At 40.4% G+C, this 18,329-nt stretch overlaps 1 protein-coding gene across 1 annotated transcript in view; it reads right to left on the bottom strand.

The window, feature by feature from the left end:
• PRDM6 (PR/SET domain 6) overlaps positions 1-18,329 on the bottom strand; it is a 106,070-nt gene that overhangs the window by 25,904 nt on the left and 61,837 nt on the right. The window contains exons 4-5 of the mRNA XM_008014254.3: positions 12,562-12,689; positions 8,890-9,014 (exon numbers count right to left, since the gene is read on the bottom strand). Of these exons, the coding sequence (XP_008012445.3) occupies positions 8,890-9,014; positions 12,562-12,689 (253 nt within the window). The remainder of the gene's footprint in view (positions 1-8,889; positions 9,015-12,561; positions 12,690-18,329) is intronic.

The following is an 18,329-nucleotide window of genomic DNA, read 5'->3' on the forward strand; positions in this document are numbered from 1 at the left end:
AATGACAAAAGCCAAGTCCCAAGAAGGTCCAGTAACTTGCCCTGGGTCACACATTCACTTAAGGACACATCTAGGTGGCAAGTTTTAGCTTTCAGATTTATAAGTCAGAATTTCTTTTTCTGACCATACACTCATAGCATCTCTGCTCAACAGCTGTGTTTCAAAATTTAAAGGTTGTTTTTACAGCTAGTACATTGTTTTGTGTGTATTATATATAAATACACATTATATATACTTGTTATACATATATACATGTTATAGATACTTATATATATACACACCTACCTATGTATGTTTGTATGTATGTCTTTATTCTATATACAAATATTTATGTATATTTGAATTCTGGGGCAAAAGCATATAATCAATATAGAATTTGTGGACTGTTTTTACACTTAAAAAATATTTTATGGAACACAGATTGTTACTTTTTAAGTAGGCACTGAAAGACAAGAAGGAATGTTTTGCCATGTTCTGGCATTTTTAAAAATAAAATATAAAAACAGCAGCATTGTCAGAGATTGGGGTAGAACCTTCTTGTTTGGCCTTTTCATTACTAATCCAGAAGAGGCAAAGCACAGGGAAGCCCACAAGGTTTTAGTCAACACTAAGCTTTTACAAGCCAGGCAATTTCAGACTAACAGGAAGTAATGCATGATGAGAAAACCATAGAATGAAGATGTCATCAGCATGCAAGAGAGCGGGAAACACTGGCCAGCCACTTCACTGTAGGAAAAGGAATAAAATGCCTTTGGGGGAAATAATACAAATAATACTCTAAGTGTAGATGATAGATTCTGAGCTCTGACTTACACTCCTAGAAAGTAACCTAATTGAGCGGGGTGTGGTGGCTCACACCTGTAATCCCAGCACTTTGGGAGGCCGAGGTGGGCGGATCAGCTGAGGTCGGGAGTTCAAGACCAGCCTGACTAACATGGAGAAACCTTGTCTCTACTAAATACAAAATTAGTCAGGTATGGTGGCGTGTGCCTGCAATCCCAGCTACTTGGGAGGCTGAGGTGGGAGAGTCACTTGAACCTGGGAGGCAGAGGTTGCAGTGAGCCAAGACCACGCCATTGCAATCCAGCCTGGGCAACAAGAGTGAAACTCCATCTCAAAAAAAAAAAAAAAAAAAAAAAAGTAACCTAATTGATTAATTCTAAAAAATTATTAAGGTCACATAACCTTTATATTAAAAAGAAAGAATGTGTGGGTGACAGGGGAGTAGGGATGAAGAGAGATTGATTAATGGGTAGAAATTTATAGTTTGGTAGAAGAAATAAGATATAGTGTTTGATAGATCAGTAGGGTGACGATAGTTTACAATGCTCTATTATATATGATCATGCCACCGCACGCCAGCCTGGGTGACAGAGCAAGACCCTGTCTCCTAAAAAAAATTTAAAGCAGCACTTTTTAGAAGACAAGATTATTCTTCCTAAATATCAGCCTCACTGACTATGGCCATTAAAGGTATAAACTAAACACAGGAAATTTTCAGAAAAAGGACAGGAAATTTCATCCCAACATAAGAAAGAAAACATAGACAACTGCAAAAGGTGCAGAGATGGCTTATTAAAATGACCAAAAAGATGAAGTGGTTTCTGCATGAAGCAATATTGAGCTAGTCAATCTCTTCAGTCTGGAAACGCAAAGATTAAGAGGAAGAGGGCAAACTCCCAAAGCCTTAAAGGATACCGTCAAGGAAGAACATGAACTCATGAAATCTGGACAGTTAAAATATTGAGAGAGGCAAATTCAGGATCTATAAAACAAAGTTCAGTTTACCCCTTCCTCGTTCATTCATTCAGTCCACAAATAGTTGCTGAGCATCTATTACATGCCTGACCCTGTGCTAGGCACCATGGATACAGGGGGATCAGGAAAGCCATAGTCACTGCCCTCTGGTACATAAACTCTAGTGGGAAAGAAAGATATTAAGCTGATGTCTTTACAGATAAATATTCACTCAGTTTCACCAAATGTAACATTCCATTAATTTCACCATTAAAATTATAAGTCACCATTAATTGCAAAACACCTGCCAGTTTCAGAAAGATTAAAATGTTAAGAAAAGAAATACATAAATTTTGGAATTGTCAAAGTACAGTTACGACAAGTGTGGTAAGTGCTGTTAGAGAAAAGAAAGGATGTCAGGAAATGATAAATCAGGGATGGCTAAACGTGGAGTATGAGAGAATCTGAGTCCTGAGGGGGTATACGGGCATCATACAAGTGCAAAGGGAGGAAAAGGCAATGCAAAAAGATGGAATATCGGCAGCTTTGCCATAGAGTCTTGTACCATGCTGAGGTAGGAAGGAGCTCAGGGCACTAAAGGAATGGAAAAAAAGGCAATGTAGACAGAGAGAAAAGAGGAGATGGGCTGCAGCCGAGGCTGGAGAGGAAGGCAGCACAATTGTCAATGCCTGTGGGAGCTGGACAGGCCACAGAAATATCTGATGGGGTGATGGTAGACAGGTTAACACAACAGAGGATGGTGGGGGCGGTAACATTCTGAACAGGGTATGGCCAGTCTAGAGATGTTTGGAATCTAATATTGTAAAATACTATATGGGCCATAGAAAATGTTTCTGGAGACTCTCTGTGACCCATAGGCTATCATATTAAGGAACTGGGGATTTAGCAAAGAGTAATGGCAAGCCAAAAAATGATTTTAAGTTCAGGTGTGAGATGATCAGATTTATGCTTTAAAGGCATCATCGCTCTGTATCGGTAAATAAACAAAGTACAGAACAATGTATACAGTGTGCTACATATACATGTGGGAGAATGACAGCCAGAGAATAAAAGGGGGAATATTAGATGCTTGAATGGGCAAAAATTATCTCTGAAAGAATACCTGAGAACCTGCCAACATTACTGATGGCATCTTGGAAGGAGACTTACATGTCCACAGTACTTTCTGCATTTTGCTCTATGGGACAGAGCTACCTATTAACAAAACAAGTGAATAAACTGAAACAATAAAATAAGCAAATAGTTGAAACTTCACTCTGGCCACCATGAACTAAAGAAAGAAAGTGTGAAGTTGTGCAGAAGGCTACTGCAGGGGTCCAAGCCAGAGTGGATGGTGACACTAGTCAGGTGGCAGCAGAAATGAACTGAAGAAATGCATTAAGAATATGCAATCAATAGGACTTGGTGGTTGATTGGATAGAAGGGTGAGCAAGGGTGAGGTGTCAAGGTTTCTCGACAGAGCAATTGGATGATTGGGAGTGAGAGCTACTGAAAGATGGGAGAGGCAGTTAGTGGGAGTGAATAGAGTAGTTTTAGTTTTACACAGGTGTAGTTGGAGATGCATGAGAAACATGGAAGTGAAGATGTTGCCAAGACAGCTGGAGAGGAGGCTGGGGCTCAGTAAAGAGGTCTGGATTGAAAATGGAAACCTGGGAGTACCTGTCTTAAATTAGGTCACCCAGGAAACAGACTCTGAAATGGGGATTTGGGGTTTGGGGATTGCTCTCAGGATCAACACCTGTTGGGAAGTGAGGCAAGCAGCACTGGGCTGAGGGAAGAGTTTAACAGCTCTGGAGCTGGATGGAATGAATGTCCTTTAGGGTTGTCCTGGTTTGAGGTAAGGGAACCAGTCCTTTATACATCCCACATTGACCAGTCATTGGATATGGGTTACTGTGGGAGGAAGTATGACCAAGGGTGAGGTGGTTCAAGTGGACTAAAGGTAATTCCTGGAAACAACTCATCCAAGATGTCAGCCCGCTACACTCCCACAAACAGTGGGAACGAGCGCCTCCATCCAGTAGCAAAGCTGGACTTGAGGCAGCACACCACAATATCCTACAGCATGCAAAAAGCCAAATCTCTCATAACAGTGACTTTCCCTGAGACCTTTGTCATTCGTCTCTGTCAACACCTTTTTTAGTGGGTGCTGCCTTCTTGCTGGAGTCTTATAGAAGAGTCAGAAGTATCCCTGGTGAGTGACTTCTTTGTTCTTCTAGGAACCTACAGGTTTCAACAGCTCTAGACCAATTTTTATATTAGTCTGTTGGCTCAGGGTTTCCATAGCTGGCAAGTAGTGCAAAATCAAGCCTCATAACATCCTACGGCTAGGGCTAGTTTTTAGAGTATGACTGTTTTTACCAATGCCCCAAGATGGACAGTCCCTTAGCTTACTGGCTTGAGGGAAGCATTTTTCTATTCCCCATTCAGGGACAGGATAGTATTTTTTGGCTCCTGATTCTAAGCCAACCCCAGCTTTGCACTGTACACAAGAGGCCTGGAACCTGGACTCCTCCCAGCTGAACGACATAGAGAGCCTGAGAGCCACAAGCTCACGCTCTCTGTTGTGGCCACATCATGCAGCATCTGCACGGTGTTTGATATCGCGGTTATGTGCTTATGTGTTCTCTTCTAGACTGAGCTCCTCTAGGACAGGGCCTGGGTTTTTGCACCTATCACAATGCTTCCCCTGGGGCCCTGCACAGATGGTCTTGTGGACTGAACTATACATAATCTTCTAAAGGTCACTGCTAAGGGCTTGAGTAGGGCCTTCCTGACTCTGACCTAGTTTCTCGCTGTTGGTGGAACAGTGGGGGTAAGGGGCACCGTGCAGAGGTCCCCCTTTTTATTTTCTGCTCTTTAAAATCAAAAGAAAAAGGCAGGGGTCCTCGAGGAGGCAGGGTTTACTCTGGTGCAGCAACTCCCCTGTTGCCATCAAGGTTCACATTCTGCCACCTCAGCTTCATATGCCGAGACAGAAAAAGCAGCAGGAAGACTTGTTTAACATTTATTCCTAGGATTTTTTTTAATTTCCTCTGAAATGAATACGAATACACTAAGGTCTTTACACTCTGCAGGAGCTAATCCCCCACTGGAAGCTTTGGGGAACCTCATTCCTTCTTGCGGATGCGATCTGTCGACACAGGCGTTCCTTCAGGCTCTTTTGAAAGGCCCACAGTGGATGGAAAGGCGCTCTCTTTGGAGCTCTATTACATTTATAATATGACTTTTTTAAAAAGAAAATAACATAGGAATTGCTTCCAGAACCCAAATGCCTGTTGAACTGCTGTCTTCTCTGAGTCAAGGCGGCTTTCAATGAGCTGTCCGGGCAGTGAGTGTACCCACAGCCACCCTGCTTTGGGGCCGCCAGTGGAGGGGGCACGTCCTGAACCCAAACCCACCGCACACGCTCGATAGGAAATGTGTACTTTCAATGTTGAAAGAACCATGGGAAGAAAGTTATATTTTTATAACTGAAGGTGCTTAATATTACTCAGTAAGTAAAATCATATTTTCCTTGAATGCCTTGGTCCAGGTATCAGTTTCATTAACAACAAAAAATCTGCCTGAAATAATTAATCCCTTCTAATAATGGTAATAGAAATTCTCAGTATTTATTCAGTGTACATTCTTCATTGTTCACTGTGCGCATAGCACTATAAAGAGGCTCTGTGGAGGTATTTTATCGAAAAAGTATTTGATCCCAAGAAGCTTCTTTTTAGGTACCTGATTTATTTTGTGGCTAGCTCAGTAGGATGAAAATTGTCTTAGAATTGCTAATCCAGTAGAGATGATTTAAATTACTCAGGGCTGTGGAAGGCTATCTGTTAAATGATCTGTCCATGCCCTTTCACACATTTGTGCTTTTAAATCACAGAGTATTTTCTTAGCACAGAAGAAAGAATCCTCATTTAGGTGTTCCCAGGTCTCCCAGTGAATCACATGGAATGAGAATCCATCTTAGAGGCAGTCAAAGTCATATATCTCCCCCACACTATCTGATGAAGCCTTCTGCTGGTTTCTTGGGTGGCCAATCACATGACAGATATATGACTCTGAGACAGGAACTGAAATAAAATTCCTATAATACCCTTGGGGGAAAGGGGATTGTCACTGTTGAGCACTTTAGTCAATGGCTTAATTCCTTTTAAACTTCGCTCAACCGTTACTTAGAGCTCTGAACAGAACCCAAAAGAACTACTTAGTGTTCCTACTGAGTCTACAATACTTCAAGCTGTTGTAGCTTTGCAAATTTTCTTTCAAGGACTTCAGGTGCTAAATGATATATCATATATCCTGGTAGAGTTTATTCAATACTCTAATCATCAATCTCAAGAACGCTTCACTCAGGTTAGACACTAGTAGAAAGAAGAATTGAAAAGCAAACTGGTATGTTTTTTCCAGAAAGTACATTTTTGGCATGGTGGCACCAAATCTGAACGCTCTTAGACACCCATTGTCAGGTGGCTGTGAATGGCACACAGACCCAAAAATGCTCTACTCCAACCCCACAATCCCTCCCGTCCATGTGACAGCATTGTCAGGTGGAAGCACCATGCAGATATGAGTCTCGCACTCCAGAGATCCAGGTCAAGGGTAAGAAATGCATTTCCTAAGTGGTCACTCCACAGTTTCCATTTCTGGCTCAGAGCTCAGTAAGTGGTCATGCCATCCTTCCAGCTCCTCAGGCCAAAAGCCTCAAAGTCATCCCTGACTCCTCTTTCTCACTCAGCATCTAATGTGTAAGAAAATGCTGTTGAATTTACTTTTAAAACATATCCAGAATCCAACTACTTCTCACCACCTCCACCACTTCCATGCTAATCCAAACCACCATCATCTCTCCCCCTGGATTCCTGCAAGAGCCTCTAGCTGGATTCCCTGCTCTTCCCCCTGTCCAGTCTCCACTCAGGGAGTATTCCTGAAAAAAATTCAGTCAAATCGTTCTTTTTCTCAAAACCCTACAACAGCCCCCTTTGCCCAGCTCACACAGAGTCAGAGCCAGGGTCCTGACAATGGCCTCCAGGGCCCTAGAAGGTCTTCCCTGCCCTAGCACCCACCCACATCTAAGTTAACCACTCTTCACCTCACTCACTCTGCCTCACCCATGCTGACCTCTGTGATGCTCTTCCAACATGCCAGGAACATTCCCATCTTGGGACTTGTAATTGTCTGGCTGCCAGGAATGCTCTACCTACTAACACATGGCTTGTTCCTTCACCATCTTAAGTCTTTGCCCAAAGTCCACCTCCCCAGTGGAGCTTACCCCGTTCACTCTCTGAAACTATAACTCCTAACTCCTGGCACCTCTTTATCTCTTTTCTGGCTTTATTAGCCCACAACACTTATCACCATCTGGCCAACTATTTATTTACTTATATATCTGTTGATAATCTGTCTCCCCTCATTAGAATGTAAGCTCCATGAGGGCAGGGATTCTTGTCCATTTTGTTCACTGCTATATTTACATCACCCAGCAAAGACACTGGCTCATGGTAGGTGTTCCTTATACATCTGAACAATGAACAAACAAATATTTGGCCTTGATATGTTTACTCTAGACGTTCCTCAACACTCACACCACAACAACAGCTTCAGTCTGTAGCAGGTTGTATTAAAAGAAGAAACAGAGGATGTCGTGAGATTTCTAGAATCCTCTTGGATCAAACACTCTAGATGGTTACATCAAGGTTCCAACATACAGACAAGTCCATGTTAGCAGATGGGGAGGCTGGCTGACACTGATGCCTTTCTGTGCATAGATAAAGATCTAGTTTTGGGGGCATGGGGCATGGAGCCATTCTGTTTGAGGCAGAGCACAGTGACTTCTACATCTACATTTGCCTCTCACTACATACTCATGGCCAACACTGAGATTTTCTCCTATGAAAACAGGAACTCCCTCAAACAGGAATATAGCAGCAGAAAATAAACTTCCCAGTGGAAGCTTGAAATGTCAGAGGAATGTACTATATGTCCAAAGATTCATTTTTTGATTTGATATTGGTTTTGGGGTTAGGGTAAAATAGAAAAGGAAAGTTGATAGTAATAGGCTTTTTGATGATTTTTCTTTTTACAAAGAAATTAAAGACAAAATGGGAAAGAAATATCTGACCATCAGCATTTTGATGAGTCATAATATGAGCATTTTTAAATTGTAGTTTTTGGTGTGTGAGTGCATGTGTGAGAAAGAGGAGAAGAAAATGAAAAAAAACCCACTTTTTTCAAAATGAAGTTTCTTATCCATTATCAAAAGACATTTATCTTTGTTTCTTTTTGTAGCATAACATCAAATTATCAGTTCACAAATTAGTCAATTTGGTGACAAGAAAACACAATATCACTGAAATCAGTGTTTCTCACTGAAGCACATCAGTGCTAATTCTGTTCCAAATGCTGGAAATCATTTTAAAATACTTTTCAGATAACTGATAGAGCAGAAATATAAAGTTTACATGAAAGTTGCTGCAAATTTACATTTGCCTAGATGTTAATTCTTTTAAAGATAATGGTTGGTATGGTAATAAAGATAGGAGAAAATTACATGTTTCCAGACATGGTTTTAGACAAAAAATTTAGAAAGACACAAAAATTCTTCAGTCACATATCTACCATTTTAAATATTATTTGTCATGCAAATGACTATGTAGGAGGAAGCAGGAGGAAGCACACCCAATCAACTAAAGGGGTACTACCCCTGATTAAATGTCATTGCTTTCTTATTATTTCATTTTTGCATACAGTGTGGCTCCCACAAGACTATACATCCCTTCAGAGCAGAAGGTGAATCTTACACTGCTCTTGTAATCCCTAAGGTGGCAAGCATAGAACCAGACACATAGTTGGTACTCAGTGAATACCAGCTGACTTAACTTGCTTCAACTATTATTTAAAATTCTGGCAAAGGCTTTGAAGTTGTTAATAGGTGAAGGACTGGCCCATACAGGTTAAGATGCCCTACGATAAAGCAGATGACATGCAGGGAAAAGAAAACAATGGAACAGACTTGTATATGTTTGTGTTACTTATTTTAGTGAACCATGTTCCATGAGTTTCAAAAAAAGCTCTTAAAAAGTTAGCTTTGAAATAGGTAAATTGAAATGTGAATTCAGAGCTAAAATAAATTCTTACAGTTTTCATCCTGGGCAATGCATTGTAAGGGGATCCCAAAGAAAGACGTATAGCTGTCATTGTACCACACCAGAAGTTCGGTGCCCCTAGGGATATCTATACAGGCTCGGTAGAATATATTCGACCTATTCAAAACAAAAGAAAACCCAGCTTAGTAATACATAGGACTCATGTGCCCCCATCCATATTTTTATTGCCCCGAAAAAGTTCTGCTCAGCTCCATCTAAACAGTTTCTGTTTGTAATAAATCTACACCCAACTGATTGTCCCCAGCAACCAATTAGAGTCTGTAACTCAGTATGATAAACAGCATTCAGTTTATTTCCACAATGACCCTCCCTAGAATGAATTGGCTGAAGAGACAGATATTTAGCCCAGGAGACATCAGAAAGGAAGAGTTCATTAAAAAAAAAAATTTCATCTCACACTAATGAGAAAATTCCCTCTCAGGAAAATTGCAAAGACACTGGTGCCCCAACCTCATATATAAAAACTATTGACTTCTTATTTGAAGGAAAAGCATTAAATGTATTATTGCAACTTGGCATTGGGAGTTCCCAAATTTGTAATAAAATTAAGTAAGCAGCTTTGTGATACAAGGACTCAGGGAAATAAAAATTCTCTCCATTGCTCTTTTTCTAAAGTTTGATACAGGAGAAGAGAAAAACGTTCCTATGTGAAATGGATGGAAATTCAATAAATACAAGAGGAGCACTTTACTCTGGCTGAAAGATTACACGCTGAAATGATACAGTGAAGGTATGAGAAATAAACATTTTTTATAATAGCTTTGGTACTTAAAAAAAAATTTTACAGATTAAAAAAATGAGGAGACTGAGACTGGTTTTCTCAATGAAGAATTGCTACAAATATGAACCTCAAGTTCAAGATAAAAGTGTGTAGGGTTGTTGGGCCTTAAATTTCTCCTTTCTGTAAGGAATTGGCTGTAGCAGGGCAATTTGTTCCTTGTATAACACTACAGACATGAGGCGAATGCTTCTCCACATTTTTCATGGCAGTGAGATATGCACTTGTCAACATATTTTGTCACCACAAAGTGGCTCTTGGCAATAGGATCATAAAGATCAATAAAAAAGTGCAGATTCTCAATATTTTACTTGCAGCTGCAAAAATTTCATTTATCTTGTTATTTTCCTTACTTGCTGCCATTCTGTCTCACGAGGGCACTGCTAGCTAAGCAGAATGTTTTTCCCAACATTCTATGAATATCTGACAAAAACTCCAGCCAGTTGCCTAGCTCTTGCTACCCTTCCTCCCTCTGCATCTCCAAGAGCTGTGCATTTTATTAATTCTTTCCACTGCTACATAAAAAAAATCAAAATTGGAGCTGGCTATAAATCACTGGCATCTCCTAACTTGAGAAAAATTGAGTCTACTTTGTACTTCACCCTTGCAACATTTCATCTCTCGGTTTGGCTTCCCTTAATATAAACACTGCGCCCGGCAAATGAATGTGCTAAAACCAAATGACACACTTTGCTGCTGAAAGAGCAGAACTGTTTTCAAGCAATGGGTGGTCTTCTGAGGCACCGAATAGACCGAAAGGGGGAAAAAAATGTGTAAGCGTACACCATTCCTTACAAGCGGGCAGAGCTTCCAAAACTCGCAGAAATCTCTGCATGTTGAAGCACATCAAAGGGATTTTTCCCTTTTCAGATAATATTTCCTTTGCTGACATGTATTTAGTATTGTGGTTGGATGACTCATAAAGATAGCTTCATGGCGTCCCAACGCAGTTGAAGTGGAACACATGCCAACAAACATTATTGTCAGCCTCAAAATAAAAACAAAACGTTCAGCTAAGGGTCAATCAATCAAGGGCCCTTTGAAGAAAATTCCATTTAGATATTACAAATCATAACAGAATGAATTTAAACCAGCTGACTTTTTGTGAAGCGGACATTCATGTACAATAAAAATTAGACTGGCTCTTCAGGGTCCAACTTTTCTATTTTCTTACTCTTGGACGTGGTCACTGGTGATGAATGCCAGTTTTTAAAATTGTATTTTTGTAGTTCATTTTATAAAGATCTGAAGTAATCGAAAACAGATCAGCAGAGAGAGCTCATAGTGTAAGCACCATCATGAAAGGGGGAGTTGTAAAAAACCCACTTAATATTGACAGATAGGCAATGACTTACCCATGCCCACCTTCCTCTTAGGGGGTTCTTGTTTTCCCAAATTCAGAATTTGCCTCAATAGCTCCTTGGGTACCCATTACAGAACCAAACTATCTTACTAAATGGACAAGCACAATCTTCACTAATTTTCTAGCTCAGAGTTTTGTATAAAACCTCACAACAGAAATGCAGCTGTAATAAAGGTGAACAAAGTCCATATACAGCAGTGTAATAAAATACTGTCTTGTGCTACTTCATTTAAACCGTTATTTAATGAAATAAAACTGCACTGAACACCAAGGCGGTGAGTCACACACTGCCCAAATTTTTTTTTAATTGAAGACCTCAGAGAGCAAGCCAAATTTGTGCAGCCTTTAACCAACAAGGGGAAGAAAGTTAAAAAGAAAAACTTAAGCTTAATTTAAAAAAAAAAAAAAAAAGGAAAGGAAAATAAATAGCCATAGGCAGGACTCCAAGTTGCTGAGCACAGAGCCCTCTGCTTTGATGTGTCTGTGGTGCCTAATAAAGCTAAACAGTTGCTTCTGATTCTAAAGGGAACACGGCTGTTTATAACTGAGGTCATATATTTATATGGCACACGTTTTCGAGGGATTTTGAGAAAAGAAGGCTTAGTGGTGGGGCTTTTTTCCTATTTGATTCGTTTTTGCCCTCTCGTCTCCACTCCAGCCTTCCCTAGCACTAAATGGAAATGCTTCACCAGCAGGTGCACTGGGAAGAACTGACTGAGCGTCCAGAGAATCCACCCTGCTTCTCAGCTCCCCAGAGGCCTCCTTATGTGGATCCCCTACGGGAAATGGGGATGGCTCCACCCTGCCTTTGTTATCCTCTGAGTTTTGCCCATACCTTTCAGGAAACCAGGGGCTTCTCTATGCCTGGGAACTGCCTCATGAACTGAAAGGAATCCTGAATCATCAAAGGGCCAAACCCACTACCACCTTTAGAGGGAGCAGGAGAGTTACCCTGGCTCTGTCACTGCCACTAAGTCTAACGGTTTTGGAAAGGTATCGGTGGGAAGGTAGAGAGTTCTTGGTTTCCCATGCTGTTGTGCAAACAAAGCTATTCCTCAAAGGCGACAGCATGAAGGAGACTGAAAGCAAGAGACGTGAGGCTGAATCTCTGACCATCTACTTATCTGTGTGAATACATCTGCTTGGGAAAAGCACCCCAAGTCAGTGGTTTTTTTCGGGCTAATTCAGACCATTCTGGAAATTCTAATGATGTGGGAGTAACTTCAGCATGTGCACGGAGTGAAGGAGGCCATCTACTAGCACTTTTAATCCTAAGTGTTCATGAATGCTCTTACTGTCATAGCAACTAAGGAGGTTTCAGAAATCAAGCAAAAAAAAAAAAAAAAAAAAAAAAAAAAAAAAAAAATGTCTGCCAGTCCTTCCAGAGTTCTGCAGGATTTTTGTTTTGTTTTGTTTTTTTACCCACCAGTGGCAAGCCTGAATTTGTATATGCAAGCCAAATGGCTTCAGCTTTGTAGGTGGTAAATCAAAATATACTTTACCTGTACTGAACTACTGTTAGATTCTGTTCTCCGCAGTGCCTTGCACATCGGATATACCTCATCCAGCTCGACTTACTAGGTTCCCCACCATCAATAAAGTGCTGTAGTGTCCCATCCTGGTCATATATCTGGAGAAGAGGTCAGAAGGTCAAGTAGTTAGAACGAATCATCAGCAATCATTTTCCCTGCTTCCCTTGGTGTCTTTATGTGTCAGCTGCAGAAATTTATTGCCCTTAGGTTTGCTAGTGCTTATTGATGCTTGTGGACACTCAACCGGAATAACTGGAAAATATGTTTTGGTGATGCAAGTCGATCATGTTTTTCTTATCAAGCCAATCTTCTCTGTATTAAACATATTTGTGGTATCTCACGGATGTGACCATATTTCCCAAAGAATATTTGACTGATTTTGACAGGCTAGTCTTAAGTAATGAGCTGCTGGATAAACAAAGCAAGCTGAAAGGAGAGTCCACATTGACACTGTCGGAACATCCACATTCGAGCTCCCCAGGCTCAAACACACAACTGCCCAGAGGCATTCGGGAGGCAGTAACTGTCCGTTCAACAGGCTGGGCGACACCCAGGAGAAGACAGTTGGAGAGTTATGGAGCTGGAAAGAACTGGCAAAACAGACTCTGATTTGGATGAAACAAATGAACTCTCACCTCAAAGAAGATGTTTTTCAGGACAAAGTTTTCAGGATCTGAAACTATTAGGAGAGGAGTCATTTAAAAAATAGAGAGATCCTCAAAAAGGGAAAGAAAAAAATAGCTGTTTCCTATGGATCCTACATTTCTTAACTGAGTTGTCTAATTGTTACTGCCTCACATCAATTCAAACAGATTTCCTTTCAAGATAGCATTTGAGAAAATGAAATCCGCTTCGAACCACTCAATAAGCATGGGACAAAAAGTCTCGTGAAAGCAACTAGGGAGCCAAGCAAACACAGAGTCAGTGCTGACAGCAGAGGCAACAGCTTGCCTTTCCAGAAACGACTTCAGATCCAGGGCACTTAGGGGGACGTGGTATCTAGAGGAGTGGGAGATGAGGAGGTCATGTATCCACAGCAATTCTAGAAAGTCACTGCCAGTCCTGGGGCCATCCAGGAAGCAGGGACAGTTAAAAGAGTTTCCTAAGAGTATGGTTCTCAGAAGGTCCATCATACACTGCACCATTTCAGATAAAATCAGCAGTGGGATCCTTCTTCTGGTAGCTACTTGCCCAGAGCATCCTGACAAATCGTATCTCTCACTCTTGCTAGTCAGCCCTTCCATTTTTCCTTTCAAAATAAGCATGGAGAATAAGCATTAGAGAGAGTCTCACTGGTTACATTTAGGCTCCAAAATTAGTATGGTCATTCATAGTTTAGCTCAGCATTTCTATTCTGGGGGAGGGGGGTGCAAATGGGCTTAGTGATGACAGTTTCTTTTTACTATCACCAGTCATTTAAAAACAGCTAAGTTTTTAAATTTAATTTTATTTTATTTCATTTCATTTTATTTTAATTTATTTTTGCTTTTCTCGAACTCATTCCTCTCCAACCCCAACCTTTCCACTAACCCCACAATGAAAGACAAACATTAATCTGTTAAAAACAATTGAGAAGTTATGACTGGGTAAACGCACCAGCGTGATCACAGCTGATAATCAATTTAGCTTGAGAAGAGTGAAGAGATTCTTGGATATTTATTTAAGACTAATGACTTCTTTAAATTTCTAGGTTTTGGATAATGGCAAAGAATGGAAACATTTCATGGGGTGGCTATATCTGCTACATGAGCAATCAAATGACAGACAACATATTTAGGATTGATTATACTGTAGTTGTTTCTGTTTTTGTTGTTGTGGGGTTTTTTGTTTGTTTTGTTTTAAGAAACTGATTAAGATTCAAAATTGCAACTCTGAAACTTGTTGACAGCCTCAGAGTTGAAATTTTGAATCTTAACCAGTTTCTTCAAAATTGCAACACTGACCAAAGCCATTTGGTTCCCTTAATGCCACTGTTAATCTTTAATGGAGTAAGAAATGTTGATGACCCAGTCCCCTGCCTTCCCTTCCCCCAAAAATAAACCTTCCATAGGGACTGCTGGTAAAAATTATTATGAAGCATTTTGACAACTGCACACAACAATCCTCCTTTGTGCATCAAGCCACTATCTTCAACAGCAAGTAAAATCCCCTAACATTTCTAACTAGTGGGGACTGTCTTAACTGTTGGCTCATTTGATCACTAGCCACTAACCAGTCCACCCTTAAAATTGGTATGAAAAGTGTTTCCCCCTACACTCTTGTTTCAGCAATAATCTTAACTAAGTATATTGTGACTACAATAAAACCTACAATTTTTGCCTGCCTGATATAAACTGCTACTTGCCTTGGGGAAAAGTAAAAGGCTATTGGTCAGGCTTTTCCTGAGTATCACACAATGTAGCACATGGCATGAGGTTTGGCTTTCCTGGCTTTAGCTAATACTATTATTATAATATTTCACATGAAACTGTGATGCAAATCCCATGCACCTACATAACCCCCATAACTACATACCCAGAGTTGAACAAACTCATTCAACCTTGATACTGCTTTCTTTCTCAGCCCCCAGAGCCTAGCCATCATCAAATTCAGTTGAATTTGCCTTCTATATACTTTTCAAGTGCATTTATGTCATTCTCTCCACTGTTAACCATTTTAGTCCAAATGAGATTTTTTTCCTCACCTAAAGTATAGCAAGAGCCTCTTAACTGATTTCAAAAATCACCAGAGAGAAAAATAAATGAAAAGAAAACCTAGCCGCCTTTTTTTTTGTAGTTCAGTTTTTGCATGCATTATTAAAACAGAGAAGCTATGTTACCTAATGTTAAAAACTATCTGTTATTCTCTTGGGAAAATATTTGTAATACATATCACTGTATTATCAGCCTCTGATTTCTTCTCTGATTACTGTTGCTGCTATTTTCAAACCATTGCTTTTGGTCTGTTCTTTCTCTTTTATCAATAGGAGTGGAAATATAAGAAAAAGGGAGACCTCTTTCTTACCTTTTTAAGGGGATTTTAATAGTATTGAATCTAATTCTATTTATTGGGACATCACACATATGGTTGAGATAATGATCACACAATTTCTTACTCATTACAAATCATGCATAGCATTAACTGAAAGCTACCACAAGAAAGGAGTTGTATTGTGATCCTGGATATTAGGAAGTGCCACTCTCTCCCATGCTTTTATTTTCCTTGCACAAAATCTAGCTTTAAATGAGAGTAACAGGAGTAAAATATGCACCAGGGTTGCGCGTTACAACAACTGGCTGTGAGTGGCTTGTCCACTGCTTTGTCATTTACCAAGGCTGCCAGCCTATGACAACAACAATAATCATAGAAATGGTGGAAGCCAGTGACTGATCTAAGCTCGTTTTAACATAAGCATAATACCATCTTCCAAATGATAGGAATTGTGTGTATTGGTGACTCTGAGCAAAGTGTTTCTCCAAAGCAGAATTTGCAAACTAGTGGCTCTCAGGCTAAATTCAAACAACAGACCAACCGTGTTTTTCCTGCACAATGTTTAAAAATTTTTTAAATTTTATCTAATTGAGATTTCTAACTTCTGAAAAATCAAAAGATGGGTCCTCAATTTCTGGCAAATGATCACTGGTGGCAGTGATCCACTTAAGATAAGAAAAGGTGGCTCCCTTTAGACTGGGCTTGAGCTTTTCCAGTTCTGCAGTCCCTACCACTCCTTACTGTCTTACATGCTGCTTACTTCACTAATTCACTTACCTGCTTGGCCTCATTAGACATTTACATTTGTAAGCCCAGCAGTAAGGGAATTCCTGGCACCACTGAAAATCAGTCCATTACAGCTGGGAGCACTTTCAAAGAAAACTGTCTGAAGTGACAGCCTAGAGACACTGCAAACGTTCATCACTCCTGTGCTTCCCAGATGCCATCATCTGACCCAAGATCCAAGCTTTCTGTCCCGCAGTTTTCCAGTGAAGGGGAGTGCAGAGTTTTGTTTTGTTTTGTTTTTGTTTTTAATTTCCCTTCATTTTTACCAGGACAGGATTTCAAAGATCGTTTCAAGTGAAGGATCCCCTTTAATTCAAGGAAGTTTTAAATGTCATTCCAGTATAAAAACAGATGAAAGTTGCCCTGGTTAAAAAATGAGGAGTTGATGGGAGCACCTCACCAACACAACTAACCCCACCATGACTCTCTCAGACAGTTCCCAGGACACCTCTAAGGGCCCAAGGTAAGCTGGGGAACCCTGTGTGAAAAAGTACAGGCAGCACATTTCCTCCAGTAGATAAGGCCTCCATGAAGCTCAGTCACCAACTCTTCTGCTAGAATGCCGAGCACTGTGGCTAAATTTAGAGCCCAGGAAAATCAGATTTGGAAGGGACCTCAGAGACCATCTGCTCCAACCCCATCCATTTATACAGAAGGAAATGGTGTCTGCAAAAGTGAGTAGTCTAAGCAAAGTGAGGCGACTAGTCCATGACAGAACCAGACCTCATCTCTAGGCCTTCTCACCTGCTCTCCACTTCTCTGCCTCCCCATCTGGGAGTGTGCTGAGGCCTTCCTCACCTCATTCAGTCCTGTAAATATCCTGAAAAGAGCCAATGACCTCAGACAAAAGGAACTTGAATTACAACTTAATCATGAATCTGTTCCTCCCCAAACCCAGGTCCCTGAATTTCAGCATGGGGACGGGGAAGGGGGATCTGAAGGTTTCATATAAATGGGATTAGTCAGTTTTCAGGGAGTGAGGAGACATTTCAGATGCCCTCTCCCATGTTCCCAACCCTGGCATATCCCTGTGCCAAGGCTCCAGACATCAGCATTTGGTTGTGTGTTGAAGTGCCAGCCTCCTTCAATTTTCGCCAAGCAGCCGAGGTGAGGAAGCATATTTTATGCCCACACATCTAACACAGGGCCCAGCACATAAGAGGAACCCAATGCATGCCGAAGTGAACTGAATTCTCACAATAATTCTATATCTTCTTAAAGATCTTGGATTTTACTCAAAGCTTAAGAAGAAATTACCACTAAATGCAATTAAACCTTGATTCTAAGTACTAACAACTAGGATTAAAAAATACTACATTCTTTTTTAAGCCAATCTCTTTCAACTATATGAAATACAAAGGTGAATTTCATATGATGATTTAAAATGGCATAAACGATTACCACAGAAAGGGCCCAGAAGAGGTCATTGGAGATTTCCAGTTTAGATCTGTGAGCCCAGCGCTGTTTAAAATCCTTTCTCAGCTCATGGAGGATCCAGGGAAGAGCAGATAAAAAGACATAGTTTCTCAGATCTCCTCTACCTATTTACACAGTGCCTTTACACAGCCCCATCTTTCTGTAAAATTCAGAAAATTGGGGTTCCAATAGTCAAGTGTATTAGAAATTTAAGAAAGCATGCTGTTTGCCAACAAAGATAAATGTGTTTTACTACACAATTCCTCTGTGTGTCAGGAGGTAGAGGCCCAATATTTTGTATTCCATAAGTTAACTCTACAACCATTTACTCAAAAGAATGATTCTTGGCTGTTTTGACTATGAAAAATTAGTAACCAGAACACTTTTATTGCTAAATAAAAGATTTTTAAAAGGTGAACAGTGGTTGTTAAAGGAGACCTTCTGAAGTATTCTCAGTGAAAACACACAATATAAACCACTATGGTTATGGGTGACTGTAGGGTGTAGAGTACAGAGGTTAAGAGCATGCATGTGGGTGTCAGTTTCAATGCATGTGAGTTACAATT

This window comes from Chlorocebus sabaeus, chromosome 23 (genome assembly GCF_047675955.1).
Source record: "Chlorocebus sabaeus isolate Y175 chromosome 23, mChlSab1.0.hap1, whole genome shotgun sequence".
Lineage (NCBI taxonomy): Eukaryota > Metazoa > Chordata > Mammalia > Primates > Cercopithecidae > Chlorocebus > Chlorocebus sabaeus.